This window comes from Montipora capricornis, chromosome 7, assembly GCF_036669925.1.
Source record: "Montipora capricornis isolate CH-2021 chromosome 7, ASM3666992v2, whole genome shotgun sequence".
In the NCBI taxonomy this organism is placed as follows: Eukaryota; Metazoa; Cnidaria; class Anthozoa; order Scleractinia; family Acroporidae; genus Montipora; species Montipora capricornis.
In genome coordinates, this window is record NC_090889.1 from 24,633,561 (window position 1) to 24,651,060 (window position 17,500).

Consider the following 17,500-nt stretch of genomic DNA (forward strand, 5'->3'; position numbering starts at 1 on the left):
GATAGTTTTAAGCTGCACAAAAATATCCCTGTATTAGTGAGCATCACCGATAGGAAACTCGAGTATCTTGAGATGTGCAGAACACACGTGCGATAAAAATAGTAGGCACTGTCCTTAAATATATCAATCAAATCCTATTTCATAATTAAGTAATTTATTTACCCACTGACTCCCGGGGGTTTCCCATTGACGAGTAAAATCGTCTGGCGTTAGATGGAGTAAAATACTAAGTTTGGTTTGGGTGTTAAAGGGTTTTAAAAGAAGTTCATTATAATTGGCATACCTTTCCAGTGGCTGTAGATCCTGTAAATGACAATTTCGAAACAAGGTCATTTCCAAGGATGGTATCTGCAACTTCATTCACTTTATCGCGAGAACAAGGAATTGTGTTGAAAACGCCAGGAGGGAACCCTGCATCCTCTGCCAACTGGCAACAAAACAACACTGTGCAAAAAGTTTGCATAGAAGTAATGATGGCTTAGGCCTAGTTTTCATGTGGCAGAAATATCCCAGACAATATTATTGGGAATTTGGGCTTCGTATAACATAAATGAAAACATCGTGAAACACTTAGAATAGCTCAAACTACTAGTTTGAAGTGATGTTTTCATTGTTGTGGCCATCGTGGTTTCTTAAACCTCCTAATAGCTTAGGCCAGTCAGTTGTGTGAGAATATTAGTGCTTTTAACATTGTGCCAACCCAAGTAAAAAAAATTTTCAGAAAATGCAGGGTGATACATTCATTTACAAAATTAGTGTTACTTGTCGCTTACCTTTTGCAAAGCCAAAGCAGAGTAAGGTGTTTCTTCTGATGGTTTGATGATCACTGTGCAGCCTGCGGCAAGTGCTGCTGCAGCTTTGCGAGTAATCATTGCAATGGGAAAATTCCACTGTGAAGATTGAGAAAAAGGCACTTAGCAAAATAACCAAAACTAATAGCTACATCTTTTTAGCAATAATTTATTATTCTTTTGAGTTTAACCCATTCACTCCACATGGACCCCAGGATGCCCGCAGTTGATGAGTAAAATCTGTTGAGTCTCACTCCCAGGAGTCAATGGGTTAATTGAGGAGACAGTTTTTGACTGGTTAACCCATTGACTCTACAGGGACCCCAGGATGCCCCCAGTTGATGAGTAAAATCTGTTGAGTCTCACTCCCAGGAGTCAATGGGTTAATTGAGGAGACAGTTTTTGACTGGTTAACCCATTGACTCCACAGGGACCCCATGATGCCCCCAGTTGATGAGTAAAATCTGTTGAGTGTCACTCCCAGGAGTCAATGGGTTAATTGAGGAGACAGTTTTTGACTGGTTAACCCATCCACTCCACAGGGACCCCAGGATGCCCCAGTTGATGAGTAAAATCTGTTGAGTCTCACTCCCAGAAGTCAATGGGTTAATTGAGGAGACAGTTTTTGACTGGTTAACCCATTCACTCCACAGGTACCGCAGGATGCCCCAGTTGATGAGTAAAATCTGTTGAGTCTCACTCCCAGGAGTCAATGGGTTAATTGAGGAGAGAGTTTTTGACTGGTTAACCCATTCACTCCTCAGGGACCCCAGGATGCCCCCAGTTGATGAGTAAAATCTGTTGAGTCTCACTCCCAGGAGTCAATGGGTTAATTGAGGAGACAGTTTTTGACTGGTTAACCCATTCACTCCACAGGGACCCCGGGATGCCCCCATTTGACAAGTAAAATGGTCTGGCGTTAGACAGAGTAAAATCTGTCGAGTCTCACTCCCAGGAGTCAATGGGTTAACTCATAATTTCCATTATTTAACAATATCATTATGCCATAAACACATGTTCAATATGAATATAAAGTATCCAACAAGCATGAAAGGAATTGCACCACATTATTTTTTGTTTTAATTGGCACGACAACACTTGGCATGACCATACAGCATATTATGAGCTTATATAAATAACAGAGATTACTTCAAAATGCTAGAAACTTCAAGGTTAAGAATTTCACATTATATCAGTTACATTAACCCTTTCACACCCAAACCAGCCAGACTTAGTATTTTACTCTCTGTCTAACGCCAGATGATTTTACTTGTCAATGGGAAACCCCTGGGAGTCCATGGGTTAAACAGCTCACTTTGTGCCTAATATCTTTTATCCTGGGTAAGTTGTTTACAGCAAAATTTTGCAATATTTTGTATAGGGTTTAGTGCAAGTCAGGGTTTGTTTACTATCTGGCCAATTAACATAGCCAAATGCTTCCCCCTCTCTTTAAGTACTCCCCTATATGGGCTATATAGGTACGTGCTGCGGAATAGGGTATGGTTTTTGGAGGTTCTCGAACCTTACATGTAAATAGGGTATCCTTTTCGGCTATGTTGGCATAGTGTCCCGGTGTGATCCTTAGATAGCGTGCCTAAATTTCTATCAGCAAAAATAGCAGGGTGTAGACACCCAGTTAAGCGGAAAACAAATGATCTGTCAAAGTTAAAGTGTTGCCAAAGCGATTTTGTTCTTCCCTTGCATAGGGTGTCATTTTTCGGATTTGGGCCTTAAATAGGGTATCAATTTTCGTTGGATTGTTCCTTAAATAGGGTCAGGGTTTAAGACTCTTCGCGGCACACACCTATCCGGACTTTATGGGAGTACCCCCCCCCCCCCCCCCCCGGGGATTTTACATACTGGTGTCCACAGGGCTGCTACACCAACAGGTTGCTTGAGAATGAACAGTCGACGAGAAGGACTTGGTGAACTTATGACATCACCACACACTCTTTTGGCTTCCTCTGCAAACCACTCAACATAACTAGCTCCATACTTGACTTCTCCTTTAGCTTCAAACAAAGGCTTTCCTTGTTCTGTAGTCATCAACTTAGCCAGCTCATCTTCATGTTTCAAAATGAGATCATACCAATTTCGAAGCCTCTTGCTACGCTCCTGAAAATAGAATCAGCAGTCAGACTGGGGCAGATTTGCAGGTTATGTTGTGTTCACCCCACCCTAATGAGCTGCACTTTTAACTAAAGCTCCTCCACACCAGGAGCGCTCACACAGACAAATACAGGTAGAGCTTATTCTGGTTTCAGCAGCATGTAACAACCCAGCAGCAGGGCAAAGCTACATGTCTTTTACCTGAACAATATACCAGTCTATTGCAACGATAGCCATGAATATGAAGCTTGGCATATACCCACCAATACATTGAGGTGAAGGAGATGGGGGTGGGGATTTGTTGAATATTTTGGGGGGAGGGGGTGAAGGGGGGGGGAGGGGGTGAAGGGGGGGGGGGGGGTTGTCGTTCCCAATGAGGTTGTAAAAAGGGCTGGGTCAGGGGCAGCACCAAAAATCTACATGTACCAATCCTTATCTCTCAATTATGTCTTCCCTACCACCCTCCCCCACTATGTATGTGAAGATTGTCCGGTTGGGACAAACGCCATCTTAGGAATGAGAGTTCCCTATTAAAGTTTGAAGCTAATTAAGCCTATTAACTGATCATACCGCGTACATTTGCTGTAGAATTCTTCCACACTTTGAAAGCTTTGTAAGCTTCAGTGACGGCTTCATCAGCTTCTTTTGTTCCCATGTCAGATACTTTGCCAATCTCTTCGCCGGTGGCAGGATTGTAAACGGGAAATTTTGCATTGCAGTCTTTCCATTTCCCACCGATAAAACCACAACTTTGAAAAAGAGACATCCTTCGAACCAACCGCAGTGTCATGCACGATGCTGCTGCCTTCATTTTGCAGAAAAAATGTTGTAAAATCTAAAATTATTATGATCGAGTTTTAATCAGCCATTTTGAAAATGTCCCACTAACCTTATCGGTCGTTAAGAGGGACCTCGTTGCTATGGTGAGAGTAGCTGTTGCAAAATGGCGGACTGGAAAACTTGATTACAAGATGACTTCTCTGAAGAACTGCGATCCAAGGTTGAGAAGATACCTACTTGTGCACCGTCTTCCAGATGTCTTTGAGGCAAGAGAAACAAATCTTACAAAATATTTCCTTAGACTTAAAAGAAATCATTGAGTGCTGGAAAGTTCAGTTAATTGCCTTTTTGACTATTTCGAAATCTACACCCAATTTATTGAGATGTCCAAACCGATATTTCAGGCTATCTTGGGGATCAATACTTAAGCCTTAAGTCTAAAGAACTGTAAGAAAAGTATCAAGTGGGGTAAACTTTATTTCATTGTATTTTTACGTGTATATCAACGACACTATTTCAGAGCCTTGTGATTTTATTCTGTCAATATTTATTGATTTTAAAGTTTTCAACCAGTTTCGTATGACAAATAACAAAACAATGGTGTGATGTACAAATGGTGGTGGATAAGCAAAAGGAGGTTATTAGGGATCTATTGCCTTCATGCACTACATGGCAACAATGGCTTAACATTTAAAAAAAAACCTCCTATTTTGTTTTTGAAATTGCTTTGAATCCTCCCTATGGTGAATGGAACGGGGATTTTTAAATAACTCATGTTCATGTTTTTGTTTCTATTATATGTGGGTAACTGGTCTTCTAATAAAAATGCACTCAACAGAATATTGTGTTTCTGATCAGTCAGAGTCAAAATGCATAAATAGGTTATAGAGTATAATATGGAAGTTGCAAATTGCTAACAAAGTAATTTTGTGGAGTATAATAATAATTGTTATAAATAAAAAATCACATAAACTTGCTCGTCAATTTTGTGAACTCACTCTTGACATTTCTTAAAGTTCTCAACTTGCACTCGCCTATGACTCATTTAATTTTGCAAACTTTGAAAACATAACTCATGTCCATAAATTACACAATACACTTGCATTCACATGATTTCCTATCCTTATCATCTCCAGATAGAAATCAGTGTGGGATTCAAGGCCTGATTGCTCCAAGAATCCAGGAGCAATTTCAGAACCCGGAGTACCAAACCATGCAACATTTTTGCTGACCATTATATGGTATTTTATTCCCTAGGCCATTGTCAGTGCATTAGCCATCAATTGTCCAGATGATCCACAGGCATTTATTCTTGATAAATTAAAATGCATTATTACTCACGAAGATGTCTTAGATGACTTAAGGTGGTAAGTATGAAGTTTAGAACTTTGATAATATATTGGAGTGGTGATTTACTCACTTGCCTGTCTTCTTTGATTACAAGTCCTACAGTTAGTAGACTTGTGTTTGTGGTGGTCCTTTTATTTGCTGTCAAAATTAATGATCACCTTTAAGAGCACTTTCAATAAGTGATGTTTTTAAAGTACTAAGTTTGTCAGCAAAACAACTCTTTAAAATTTCATTATTTTTTAAAATTAATATTGATTTTTTTAAACTCAGGGACTCTTTTATTGATGAAAAACTGCGTCCAAAGCACAGGGTGGTCAAGGCTTCAGTACTGGACTTTCTGTGGTCTTATGAAGATGAAAATTCGCAGGTAGAACACATTTTGATGTTTTTAGTTTTTTTTTTAGATAGATCTTGGTTTTATTGATGGGGGCTAGGCTTAAAAATTTGTAGTTAGTAGCAAGCAGGGGCAGGTTGCTTGATCGAAGCCTGGCCAGCGCTAACTGTTGGTTAAGAGGTCAATCAAAACCTATAGGTTTCCTGTTTCGAGCAACCTGGGCCAGGCTGTCAGATTTTTGTGTTTCAGTGTGAGCAACCTGAGCATTAAAGCCATGAGTCCTACTTGAATGGCCATCCTATGTGTTGGACTCACTGCTCTGTTGCTAATATGAGCCTTGCTTCTACTGACTAGAAAGTCAACAGCATTTCCCGTCTATAAAGTGTCCCACTGTTAGCCCAGCTATTTGGGAGTATAAGTTCCAAGTTCCAAGTTCCAAGGGAACGGGGTTGAACACTGTGTCATGTTGACCATTAATTTTGTAGTAAGAAGTAAAGTGGCAATTGAAGTAATATTGTTTAACGGCCCCTTGTGTTCTGGGAAACAAGCTTCTGAATATTCAATTTGCTAAGTACCATATTTGGAACAACAAGAGTGAGGGGTTTCCAAATATGGTACTTAGCACTGAAACATTCAACCAATCAGTTCGCACTGAATATTCGGAAGCTGTGAACGCGTGTTACGCGTTTCAACCCTTATGGGTTTCTGGTCTAACTAAATTTGATCGAAGTATTCTCAACTTTTGGTTAGGATACTTATTCTATCACAGAGCTCTGTGAATCCTCTTTTCTGGCTTAGTTAGACACAATCATTGCCATGTACTGCACTTCTTTTTACAAAATTAGTGGTCAACATGTCACACTGTTCCTGTCATTTTTGCTGCGAGCTAAGAAAACATAAAAAGTTCTCAAAGCTAGCTTGTATGTTGAATGAAACCCAAAATTAGTATCGGTAGTGGGTAGAAGGGGTGGCCAATGCCCACCTGTTACAAAATGGACTTAAAATGTGGAATAGAGGATAAATCAGCATCTTGTCTCCACAGGTTTTGTTCCAAATTATAGACCCATTGCTTGTAATCTTGCTCATCTTATGGTGTGCTACTTTTCTCGTGTTGTTTTCAGCCAACCCCTGAAATGTACCAAACAGCTTATAACCTATACAATGGAAAGCTAAAGACATCTTGTTTCAGGTACAGATTTTGTAAGTGCTTTGTTTGTGGTGTGTGAACTTGGGACCTATAGCTTTCTACTGAGGAAATAAGAAGAATGGCTATGGAAGGAGGTAACAAGTTATGCAAGTAAAGCACATTGAACAGGAAACTGGGAAAAGGAGGGGTTGGTTAATGCCCAATTCTCTAAAAAGGAGGAAATGGTTCTCATGCTAGTGGTAGCATGGTGGTACTGGCCCAAAGTCTTTCTTGTTAAAAATTTAAATAATTTTCAAAAAATCCTAACTTGTAAGAGCAAACTGTTAGGCCTGATTTACAATGTACAAGGGTCTCTGCAAGTGCAGTTAAAGGTCTGAACCAAGGAATACCCCAACCCACCCTAGCTAGTAGTCAGACAGAGTGCCGGACTTACTGTTACATAAGATGCAACTTCCCAATCTCAAGTCTAGTATCCCAACCTCTGGGTCATTGGTGCACGCTTAAAATGACTTCTCTAACACGACTTTTCCTTTCTCATTTTCTTGTTTGTGAAGCGCCTGGATGCGTTATCACAAGCATGTGAAAAGAAAGAAAATGCTGCTGGCTAAGAAGATGGAAAATGCTCGTCTGTGGCACAAGCGCAGACTACAGAAGATACATCTTCAATGGTGGATTGTATCCTTGTAGATACTGGGTGTTGCTGAATATTTTTCATTTTTAAGATAATTAATCGTCCATCTAGAGGAAAGATGGATGAAGTCAATAGCGGGGCTTGCGCAGTGGTGAGAGCACTTGCCTTCCACCGATTCTGGATTCAACACCATATGTGGGTTGATTTTGTTGCTTCTCTACTCTGCTCTGAGAGGTTTTTTCCTGGGCACTCAGGTTTTCCCCTTTCCTCAAATAGCAAGATTTGATTTGATTTGTTCTGATTTCAGTTAATTTGTAGTCTCCCCAATTAGTAGAGCACTCATGCTTGGCTAAATAACCTTGAAACTTAAATAAAGTGATTATTATTACACAGCAGACCAAAATGGTCAAAATCAATACCCTATTTCAGACCGAAACAGCTAAAAAACCATACCCTTTGGGGCCGCACATACCTATGTAGCCCATATAAGGGAGTATCTCCCCCCCCCCCCCCCCCGGATAAAATCGTCTGGTGTTAGACAGAGTAAAATCTATTAAGTCCCAAATTATCCTGGAAAACTGAAAACTGAAAACTGAAAAACTGAAAAACTTTATTTAAACATGTGACATTGATGAGCCCAAAAAAGGACTCGTTACAAAAATGTACGTTTATCTACAATGGTATATAAATTAAGAAAATACTAAAATAAGAATCTATAATAAAATTACCTATCCGTACTATAAATTTAAAATAGCATCAGTACTTAGAGCAGGAATTACAACGACACTTGTCCTGGCTAGTAGTCAATGGGTCAATTCGCAATCAACCAACTCCCATATGGTTTGATAGCTTAGTTGGTAAAGCATTGCACTGCAATCACATGGCCATGGGTTCAAATTCCAAGTTGCATATCTATTTTTCAATGATCTTTTTCGCTATCATTTCAGGTCCATTCTGCTGTTTAAAAAACGAGCAGCAGTGTTTTATCGGGTTTAAAACCAATAAAACACATGCTGCAAGTGTTTTGAATGGTCTCAAAAACTTTTCACAAAAGTGTGTCCTTCAGAGTTCCAAATGAAGGTTCAAAGTGTGAGGAGAAGATATTAGCATACACGAAAAACAAGCCGAACCTCATCACTATTCTTTATATAAATAATTCTAATGAGGAGTGTTTTATCAAGTTTAAAGCTCATGCATGGGTAATTGTGAACAAGAGCTCCCCAAAAAACGGCCGACAGTCGGCCAACAGAGGGCCAACAGACGGCCGACAGGTTTTTTGGGGAGCTCTTCTTCACAATTACCCATGCATGTGGCGTTTTATCAATGTTCTGATAAATTCTTAGGCTTGTGAATTATAAATGAGTTTTTAAAGTTGCTTATCCTACTGAAATGATCTTTCTGCCAATCATCTCATGTCCCTTTTACTGTTCAAGTATTAGAAATGTCATATATTTTAGAATCAAAGGCCAAACTGGAACAGTGTCATAGATATCTTGCATGAACGCCATAGCAATCACGAGGCCACTGTTGTCATTGTTTTATTCTTAACTCAACTGATGTAATTTCCTCTAGGAATGGGTAGAAGAGAGAAAGGAGAGGTCAAATGGTTAGTTCCTCAGTAGCTACTTTGGTAAAAGTGAAGAACAGTTCCCAAAAGAAACTGTCGGCCATCGACCGGCGGACTGTCGGCCGTCTGTTGGCCAACAGTCGGACTTTTTGTTGGCCGACAGTTGGCCGACTGTCGGCCGACAATTTTTGTTATGTTGCAGACTAAAGTGTCGGCCGACCGTCGGTAGTTGGTTTTGCAATGCATTATGGGGCGATGAAATGCAATTTAGGAAATAGGTACAGTCTGGAGATGGATGTCTATTTGCTCTTGTTAACTTTTAGTGCTTTGGGTTAATTTTTGGCTTCATTAACACTGTCGGCCGGCTGTCGGTAATGTGTCGGTATCTTGTGGGCCGACAGTTGGCCGACAGGTTACCGACAGCCGAACATGGGAGCTCTTGTTGTAGAGCATCCGAACTAGTCATCGGAAGGTCGTAGGTTCGACTCCTGTTCGGGAGCACTCAGACTTTTCCGAGTATCCCCGAGTCACTGACTGTGACAGTCAACTGACAATCAAATGAAAACATAAGCAGGAAAATAAACCAATCACAATAGTCAAATATATTCAGTCTCAAAGAATAACTTAGACAGTAGTGTTTTTTACTTCATTTTAGTGATTTCAGCCAGAATCCACAGAGTCTTGGCCATCTCTTTGTTGCGAGTTGTGTTTCATGCATGGCACAGTGTCGCCGTTGATGCAAGAAAAACTAAAGAATATTTTGAGGTAAGAAAATCGGGCTTGGTGAGGCAGCGATGACAGATGAGGTCGCATAATCCAAACTGGATGGTATGCCACTCCTCTGTGGGCGATGCCGGGCGGGTTGAAATCTTGGATGGACTGACACGTCGGGATCTTTAATGTACACTAAGAGATAGTAATGTTATTGAAAAATGTCACCTGCAAGTGTTTAAAGTCTCCTGTCTCGGATAAGGACTAATAAGCGGCATGACCCAAACAAGGTGAAGAGATATGGACCGCTTTGTTTCAGGTTTTCATCCCATTTGTCATTTTTTAAAGCCAGAAGTCTAAAGCTACTGATAGAATACTTTAAAATAACTTAAAACAGAGGAAATTTCCAATCAAATTCGTGTGAAAAGTGTTCGCACTCGAAATAAATTAATTTCAGAGTCGCTCATTTTTGTTTCAAATTTTCCCGGCGCCACCAAGGCTTCTTGACCAATTGTGGCGTGTTACGTTTGCTCTATAGTTCTGGCAAAAGAGCTTTTGTATGATAACAATTGGGAAACCGTAACACTTCACGATTTCTCAAGATGGGGGTGCCTGGGATATGAGGCAAAATGAGCGATTCTGAAATTCGGTATTTTTTTGGATATAAACTTTCTTTTCGAAAACGTTTCAAACAAATAATTTGATTGTAAACATTATTTCCGTTCGCTTTTTTAGAGTTGAGGTTTTCTCCGTCTTAGCTTTCAGATCCAAGCAACTCTTGAGATACTTATCACATCTTAATTGCAAGCTATTAACTTCAGGGTTAATGTTGTTGTGTTTCTTTTTCGACAGAGGATCGAAAGAGGAGAAATTATTGACTCTGGCTTCGAAGGATTCATCCGCGTGAGAACAGATGGAAAAGATGAAATTTCTTCCCTTCCAAGAAATGTTGCATTAAGGGTGTGTCCTTGTTGAGAATAATATGGAAGATATCTCTTTACAACATTATTGTTGTTGGTCAAACGTACAAACTACTGGAACAAAAGAACCGTTTGTTTTGGTGCACGGCTTGTCCAAAAGGAGAACACGGGTTCCTGTTTTTTTTTCACATAAGTTTAGTCTTGGACGGGGCAATTAGAGAGATTTAGAGTTGCGTTTACATCAAAACCGCAGGTTGCTGCTTGAAGTAATAGCATGAAAGTTGTTGTATTCTAACTTGTCTTTCTATTTGGAGACACGATACCTGTAGCAAACGACAGGAAAGAAGTGAGCTAAAATGAAACAAGTTTCTTTGATTTTTGACAAAACGCAAATTTCAGCCTGGCGTTGGCCGTTTGCCGTCGACGCCATGTTAAATCTATCAGCGACCTTCAGATTGGAGAACGAGAACGACTGTGAATACGAGTTTTCTGTAATGGGCACGCGCATTATGTTCAAAGAACGAAATTTTTCGAAATGTGCGTGCTCAGAACTGAGAACTCGCACTCGTCTTCGTACTCCGATCTGAAGGTCGCTGTTAAAAAAATCTGGATGGGTGACCGTCTGGGAATACACCGTGCTGTACGCAATAAGGACTCAGGCTGGAGTAGTGTCAACGTCCGCGCCTCCCACGTCTACGATCGCATGTGGGCTGAGTTTGAGTAGATATCAACCGGACTCGAGGGTTGTTCTCTGGGTACGCCGATTTTCCTCCCTTAGAAAAAATATACTCCCATCTAATTACATCTTGCAGGGCCGTGGAACCGTGCTGTTTAGGACCTTTCTGAAAACCAACTATGTGATTGAAAGCTTTCTTATAGAGCGGTTTTCAATTGAGCGTCGAAAGTAATTAGCGAATAGCTCAGCGGTTTTGCCGCATAAACGAGGCTAAGGGTTGGCTAAGGGGTCATTCGGTATGCCTTAAGCCTCTTGTGCATGTAGTTTTAAACAAAAGAAAATGTGCCTGCTGGCTCAACTCCAATAAAGTCTATTGCTTTGGTTTTGCATTACTTCACTCAGTGATTGTTTCAAAGTTCTCGCGCCACTTTTTCAACCAATCAGAAGTAAAATCAAAACCCCGCGCTTTTTGTCGGCTACGTGTAATTACTTCGAGTCTTGATTGGTTTACTGGATTGTCTCCGTCCTTTTTGATTGGCCAAAGTAATTACTTTGGTTTTGGTTTTACGACACTTGATTGAAACTCGCTCTTAAAGACAAAGGATTATTATGTTATCGGGAACCCGAATTGAAGGCTCTTGCATTGGTCTCACAGTAATAACAGCAGTGACATCAATGTTATCTCGTTGTTGTGACCTCAACATCTACGACGGCAAGGTCAAACAAAACGGCATTTAACAGAGAGTTTAAGCAAAGACGACGACTACGGAAACTGTAACGAAAATGCCAACCGAAGGGCTCACGAACGGCTACTGAAACAGCTAGCGGGAGAGTCCTACTCCGAATCTCAGTGGAAAAGCATACAAACTAGAAATGGCAAGATCAATACTGCGATTCCTTTTTAGAAGCACATGGATTGTTTTCCGTGTTTGCCCAGTGTTACTAACTGACATTCCCTTTATTTTTCCTCTTCTATGGCAGATTTTCAGTTACGTAAATGTAGGTGACTTAGGACGTTGTGCTCGTGTGTGTCGCAACTGGAAAGTGCTAATTCAAGCAAACACACTTTGGAGTAAGGTAAGCTCATGAGAGGGCGTATCCGTTGAATATCAATATTTCGCAAAGGCCTCGGTTTCGCTTGGTGATTGGCTTAAATGTTGCGCGCCACGTTCTATGATTGGCTCGCACCCGTTTTCCCGCCCTTTTATGTCTGGTTTGCGTTTTGATTGGTTCCTTTTATTGCCGAGATGCGTGTCACTGGAGGACTTGCATCAATGCGCACCGAGAGATTCAGATGAATAGGAATAAGAAAAAAATCATTGTGGGACCCAGCAAACACACTTTATTAGCACTTGGGTAGCCTGTTTGCTCCCAAACATCGAGGGAGAAATCGTCGCCATTTGTCCCTGTCAATTTCTATCATTTTTGGCGATTTCCATAATCATTTCTTAAAGAGAGCAAGTGCCATTTGTTGGTAACAATTTTGCTTTTCGAATATAAGCAATAAATTTGACTGAATGTGTTTTTTCTCAGGTTGACTTTTCCAAGGTAAAACACAGGTGCGTTATTTTGATTTCTCTCAAAAAATACATTTCAGTTTACTGTAAATAAGACTCGAACACAAAATGTACCACACTACTGCAAAGAGTGCCGTGGTTTGTCAGTTCAGTGACCCATTCTCTAATTACGTCCAGTGTAGTCTACCCCTAAATTCCAGTACCAAGAGCTGGACTCTCCAATATAATGTGATTTCAGCAGGTTTTTAAAATCAAGGGGTTGATAAGAGCTGCCAAAAGCCGCCCGAAAAGAACAAAATGTTGAAGATGGAAACGCAAACGATACCCTCGACCGCAGAACTCTTCTCTTTTGTGCGTGTCGGATTATGCGCAGAAATTCGTTTAGAGGGTCTGGTGACAAGATTGCGCAAGTGCAAGGAAAGGCAAACCAAGGTGAGCATGCGCAATTATGCGTGCGCACTCCCGTTGCTTGGGTAACTTGCTTCAACTGTTTCTCTAGCTTGAAAGCCTGTACGAAGGCGTCCGTGTTTGCCGCTCTGGTGGGAACACGCATTAAGTGTTTGATTAAAACTATGATGAAATGAGAGACTATTTACTTTTGTCTGTTTCGTCCTCTTTGTTTCAGTGCAACAAATAAAGTAGCGTCCAGTTTGATTCACAAATGTCGTCCGTTTTTGGGCCATCTTAATCTGAGAGGATGTTACAATTTGTCAAGTAACTCACTAAAACTTGCAGGTAACATTCTTCACAGCGATCTCCTGCTCTGCAGTGAGAGTCTTAATGTATCGGAGTTTTGGAATGTTAGTGGATCTGGCATAAGCACCTTCAATTCTGAATCAATATAATTGTGTTTACTTAATTATACTATTGCGGGAGTGGCTCATCTTTCAAAACACTTTCAAATGGAGAGTAGAAATGAACGGACTGCACTGGTTAGATCTTGAATTTCCCCGTGTCACCGACCAAAAAAAGCAAGTTTTCGTCCTTGATGCATGTTGAATGCTGAAACAAACAAATTCTAGCGTCGTATTTCATGAAGCGGGAAACGCGTGGGCTGATGCGTATCATAAAAAAATGAACATTCTCCTATTCTAACTTGTTTTGCTCTTTTTGACAAGTTGCTTGATTTTTGGAAGAACGTAAGTTTCTGCCTGACGTTTGCCGTTTTCCCACCCCGTCAGCAGATCCTTTCTTAACTCGGCGAGAAAGAAAGGACTCTGAAATCGTGTTAAGTCTTTATTGAGTATGAGTAATCCGTTGCTTGGATACAGTTTCTAACCCAGACGAAGTCTCGATTGCACTCCTAGACTCCATATTGAGTTCGTCCTGAAGACTCGATTTTGACATCGCCTTGTCAAAGATATGATGCGCGCGCTGCCTAAACCGGTCTGACCGGAGTGACTAGCTCAGAAACTTAGGCCGAGGCGACCTAAAAGACTTGAAACGATTTCTGCAGACCCTCTCTTGCTCGCCCTCTGGTGACTTTTAAAGAGGCTCTGCTCACAGGGTGCCGTTTGCCGTAAACGCGATGCTAAATTTCTTTATTTTTTTGGAAAAGTGTCCTGCAATACGGGGCGCAGTGACCGCGCTATCCTTTTCGCGCGAGACTTTTCTTGCAGTGCGCAAGTGTGGGTGGGGGGGGGGGGCAGGGGGGGCAGGGATGGCGCACAATCTCGACCCCATAGCTCTTCTCTTGACTGAGGGAGAGAAGAGCTCTGGATAACCCTGAAACAAAGTGTCTTCTCATTGGCTTTCGTGAAGAACAATCAAAAGCGTCTCTACTTGGTGCACTTATGTTAGCACGAATAGTGAGCAGGCGCCGTAAGGTTCAAATAGTCAATGTTTGGCTATAAGGACCCTACGGCGCATGTTGTCCTACATAGAGTTTCCCAGAGCGTTGGGTCGATCCGAGGCTCTGGTGACGAGAATGGGATGGCACAGTGGTGAGAGCACTCACCTCCCACCAATGTGGCCCGGGTTCGATTCCCAGAATTAGCGTCGCTTGTGCGTTGAGTTCGTTGCTTCTCTACTCAGCTTCGAGAGGTATTTCTCCGGCCACTCCGGTTTTCCCCTCTCCTCTAAGAAGCAACCTACGATTTTCACATTCACGTTTAAACGAGGCGTGTGTCTCCTAGGTGAAACGTGGTTAAATAAAGTATTTTTCTTCTCCTTCTAATTTGTGAGTACGCGAAGTGCTTTCGAGAGATGCTGTCTTGTAACTAAGCTTCTCTTCTTTTTTTCGTTTAGCACAATGTAGAAATCTGCAAGACTTGAATTTGTCGGAATGTGCTGGAGTCACTGTAAGTACTCATTTGTTTGAACTTCAGCGGCAAGCTCGCAGGAAGGAACAACAGCGTTCCTAAAGAACACAACCAGTATTTGTACTCATCGGTATTCAAAGATTGAGTCTTGTATGGTCGTTTAAGACAGAAATGAACGAATTTATATCGTCAACCAGAAGGAGGTTACCAGATCGAAGAAAATCCAATAGTCCTTTTCGTTAATGGTAACAATTACTGTTAATAGTGAATCCTGGGTAATTCCAGCCTTGAGAGGCGGTTCATTTTAAGTTACAAGTTTGTCCGCTTACTCCCACTAAGGACTGAAACGTCCCAGCATTCTCTGGGAACGTAATATTTACGAAGTCAGAGTGGAATTTGAACCTAGGGCATGCGCATTCATATCCATTGGACAGCGGTCCTTCTTCTGGATAACAATATTTGGGTACTACGCGCTTGTAAATGCCTTATAATATAATTTAAATACGTTATAATAAGGGATACATAAAGTACTTACCGGATAACAATAACATGACTCCTCTTTTGCTCCAGGATGAAGTGATAAAGAGTATTTCAATTGGCTGCAGTGCTTTGTTGTACCTCAACTTAGCGAACACTCCAATCTCTGATGCGTCTCTTAGATATCTTGGCAGGTGAGTCAACTTAGTTTATTAACAGGAAAATTAAAAAATAAGTTGGTCAATTAGCCGTCATTAAAATTAGCGGTACCATTGTAAAGTGTGGTCCTCATTAGCGATGCAAGCTTAATCACAAGTGACATTCTGCGCAAGCTCAGTAATGTCTCGATCAGAAGTATCTTTTGATAGGACAAAGGACACGAGTTAACGATAAATAAATGCGTCTGCGCATGTTGCTAGTGTTTAAGCATTCGTCGCCAGTGAAAACCAGGCTACAGAAAAAACTGTTGTTATAAAATGCTTCAATTTATAAAATAATAGATGCTTTGGTCGAGTAACTAAGAAGTGAAGTGGTTAATGAAGTGCGCTGCTTATCGAGTATCCCGGGTTTAAGGTAGCATTTTTTTTATATGCTGAAATATGCAACAATGAAAATCTTCCAGTAAAGCTATGATGTTCGTACCCTTGTCTCCAGAGGCCCGTTGAAAAAAAAAGTATTTCTGAAAAAACAAAATAGAACGCGAGAGACGAGCCTCTGGTTGCAAGAGCCGATAAATTCATTTCCAATCATCAAATTGGGACAGAATTTTCCCTAGTTCGTTGATTGGTTCTTCAAATGAAATAATAACTGTGATTGGCTCAGGGGAAGCGTGGTTTCTCAGCCGTCAAAATCAGCACGGAAATGAGGTTCAATATTCGCGCGACCAGTGGTTATTTTTTACCTCTCGGCGCTTCGCGTCTGTTCGCCGTGTATTTTCTACCTCCAAACGGAAAAAGTGACCTCTGGCACCCAGGGTATGATCCTCGCAGTTACGAACGCAACTTGAGCAATTACGTAGAGAACCCTGAAAAATTTAGGACTTCAACGGGAGTTTGAACCCGTGACCTCGTGACGCCGGTGCGACGCTCTAACCAAGCGAGCTATGATAATGAAGCCGCTGATGTTGGGAGCTGGTCATTTGTGGGTTCCAATGTTCTCGTGATGAATGAATCAAGGAACGAAATGATGTATGAAATGAACCATATATTGAACTGCTGATATGAAATCAAGTCAAGCTCTTATCCTCGCATTTATGAACGCAACTTAAGCAAAAAACTGAAAATTTTGTAAGTGTCGTTGAAATGGCAATGAGTGTTTTACGAAACGGAAATTTAAAAGCCCAGCGTCTTCACTTTAACGTCCTAATAAGTCGTCCGAAGATTGTAACTATTTTTTACTTGATCAAGGGCCAAAAATATATAAGATTAATGAGTGTGAAATTTCATTCATGTCATTCAGTTTCAAGTTGGACTGGAGTTGAAGCCGGTTTGAATCGTTTCTGTTGAATGCACACGAAGAGGAGCAGCTTTCACGCGCGTAATGTGTATCGCTTTTGTTTAGGTACTGCACTAATCTATTGTATCTGAGCTTGGCGTACTGCACAAAGTTCACAAACAAAGGCCTCAGTTACTTAGCGAATGGAAAAGGCTGCCATAAGTTGGTGCACTTGGACTTGTCAGGTTGTGAGCAGGTAATTTGAACACCAGGTGAAGTGTTCCGTAACTAATTAAATTGAAATTGAAATGAATGGTTTTGCGGCAGAGTGGAAGCATAGTATGACAGGGCATACCCCTATTGCTTTAGACTACCCCAAGGAACACAGAGAAGACCATAACTAGGAACTCTCGACCTGCGATAGAATGTAGCTCTGCAGTTTGCGGTATTGTCGTCTGTTTTTTGGACGGCTACTGCTACATATTTTGCGGAGGAAAACATGGAGGCATTGCGTTTCGTGCTCGATCCATGATTTTGCATTTAGCACGAGCAGTCCCTCATGCGGCTACTTGGTTTGCGGACCAATCAGATCAACAAGAGGTACGATCCTACCCCAATCAGAAGTGTTGTGGTCATCAGGCCCAATCTGATTGGCCATTGTTTGGCAGCACCTGATGCCTGTTTCTCGAAAGTTCCTAGAGCTTTTCGGACCTGGAAAGCCATTTGTGAAACTGCCGTCCGCTTGTTTTAAAAAGCTGGTCTTTTAGTTTGTTTTCACGATAACCAAATAGATAG

The 17,500-nt window shown here is 41.2% G+C and overlaps 2 protein-coding genes across 2 annotated transcripts in view; one reads left to right on the forward strand and one right to left on the reverse strand.

Annotated features, from left to right (window-relative positions):
• LOC138056595 (succinate-semialdehyde dehydrogenase, mitochondrial-like) overlaps positions 1-3,795 on the reverse strand; it is a 10,310-nt gene extending 6,515 nt beyond the window's left edge. The window contains exons 1-4 of the mRNA XM_068902433.1: positions 3,478-3,795; positions 2,652-2,906; positions 774-890; positions 284-427 (exon numbers count right to left, since the gene is read on the reverse strand). Of these exons, the coding sequence (XP_068758534.1) occupies positions 284-427; positions 774-890; positions 2,652-2,906; positions 3,478-3,711 (750 nt within the window). The 5' untranslated portion in view covers positions 3,712-3,795. The remainder of the gene's footprint in view (positions 1-283; positions 428-773; positions 891-2,651; positions 2,907-3,477) is intronic.
• A 31-nt stretch (positions 3,796-3,826) lies between these two features.
• LOC138056594 (F-box and leucine-rich repeat protein 13-like) overlaps positions 3,827-17,500 on the forward strand; it is a 20,482-nt gene continuing 6,808 nt past the window's right edge. The window contains exons 1-14 of the mRNA XM_068902432.1: positions 3,827-3,946; positions 4,938-5,047; positions 5,301-5,397; positions 6,486-6,553; positions 7,066-7,186; positions 8,715-8,748; positions 9,365-9,474; positions 10,273-10,380; positions 11,998-12,093; positions 12,550-12,575; positions 13,159-13,268; positions 14,781-14,833; positions 15,365-15,465; positions 16,832-16,961. Of these exons, the coding sequence (XP_068758533.1) occupies positions 3,872-3,946; positions 4,938-5,047; positions 5,301-5,397; positions 6,486-6,553; positions 7,066-7,186; positions 8,715-8,748; positions 9,365-9,474; positions 10,273-10,380; positions 11,998-12,093; positions 12,550-12,575; positions 13,159-13,268; positions 14,781-14,833; positions 15,365-15,465; positions 16,832-16,961 (1,239 nt within the window). The 5' untranslated portion in view covers positions 3,827-3,871. The remainder of the gene's footprint in view (positions 3,947-4,937; positions 5,048-5,300; positions 5,398-6,485; positions 6,554-7,065; positions 7,187-8,714; positions 8,749-9,364; positions 9,475-10,272; positions 10,381-11,997; positions 12,094-12,549; positions 12,576-13,158; positions 13,269-14,780; positions 14,834-15,364; positions 15,466-16,831; positions 16,962-17,500) is intronic.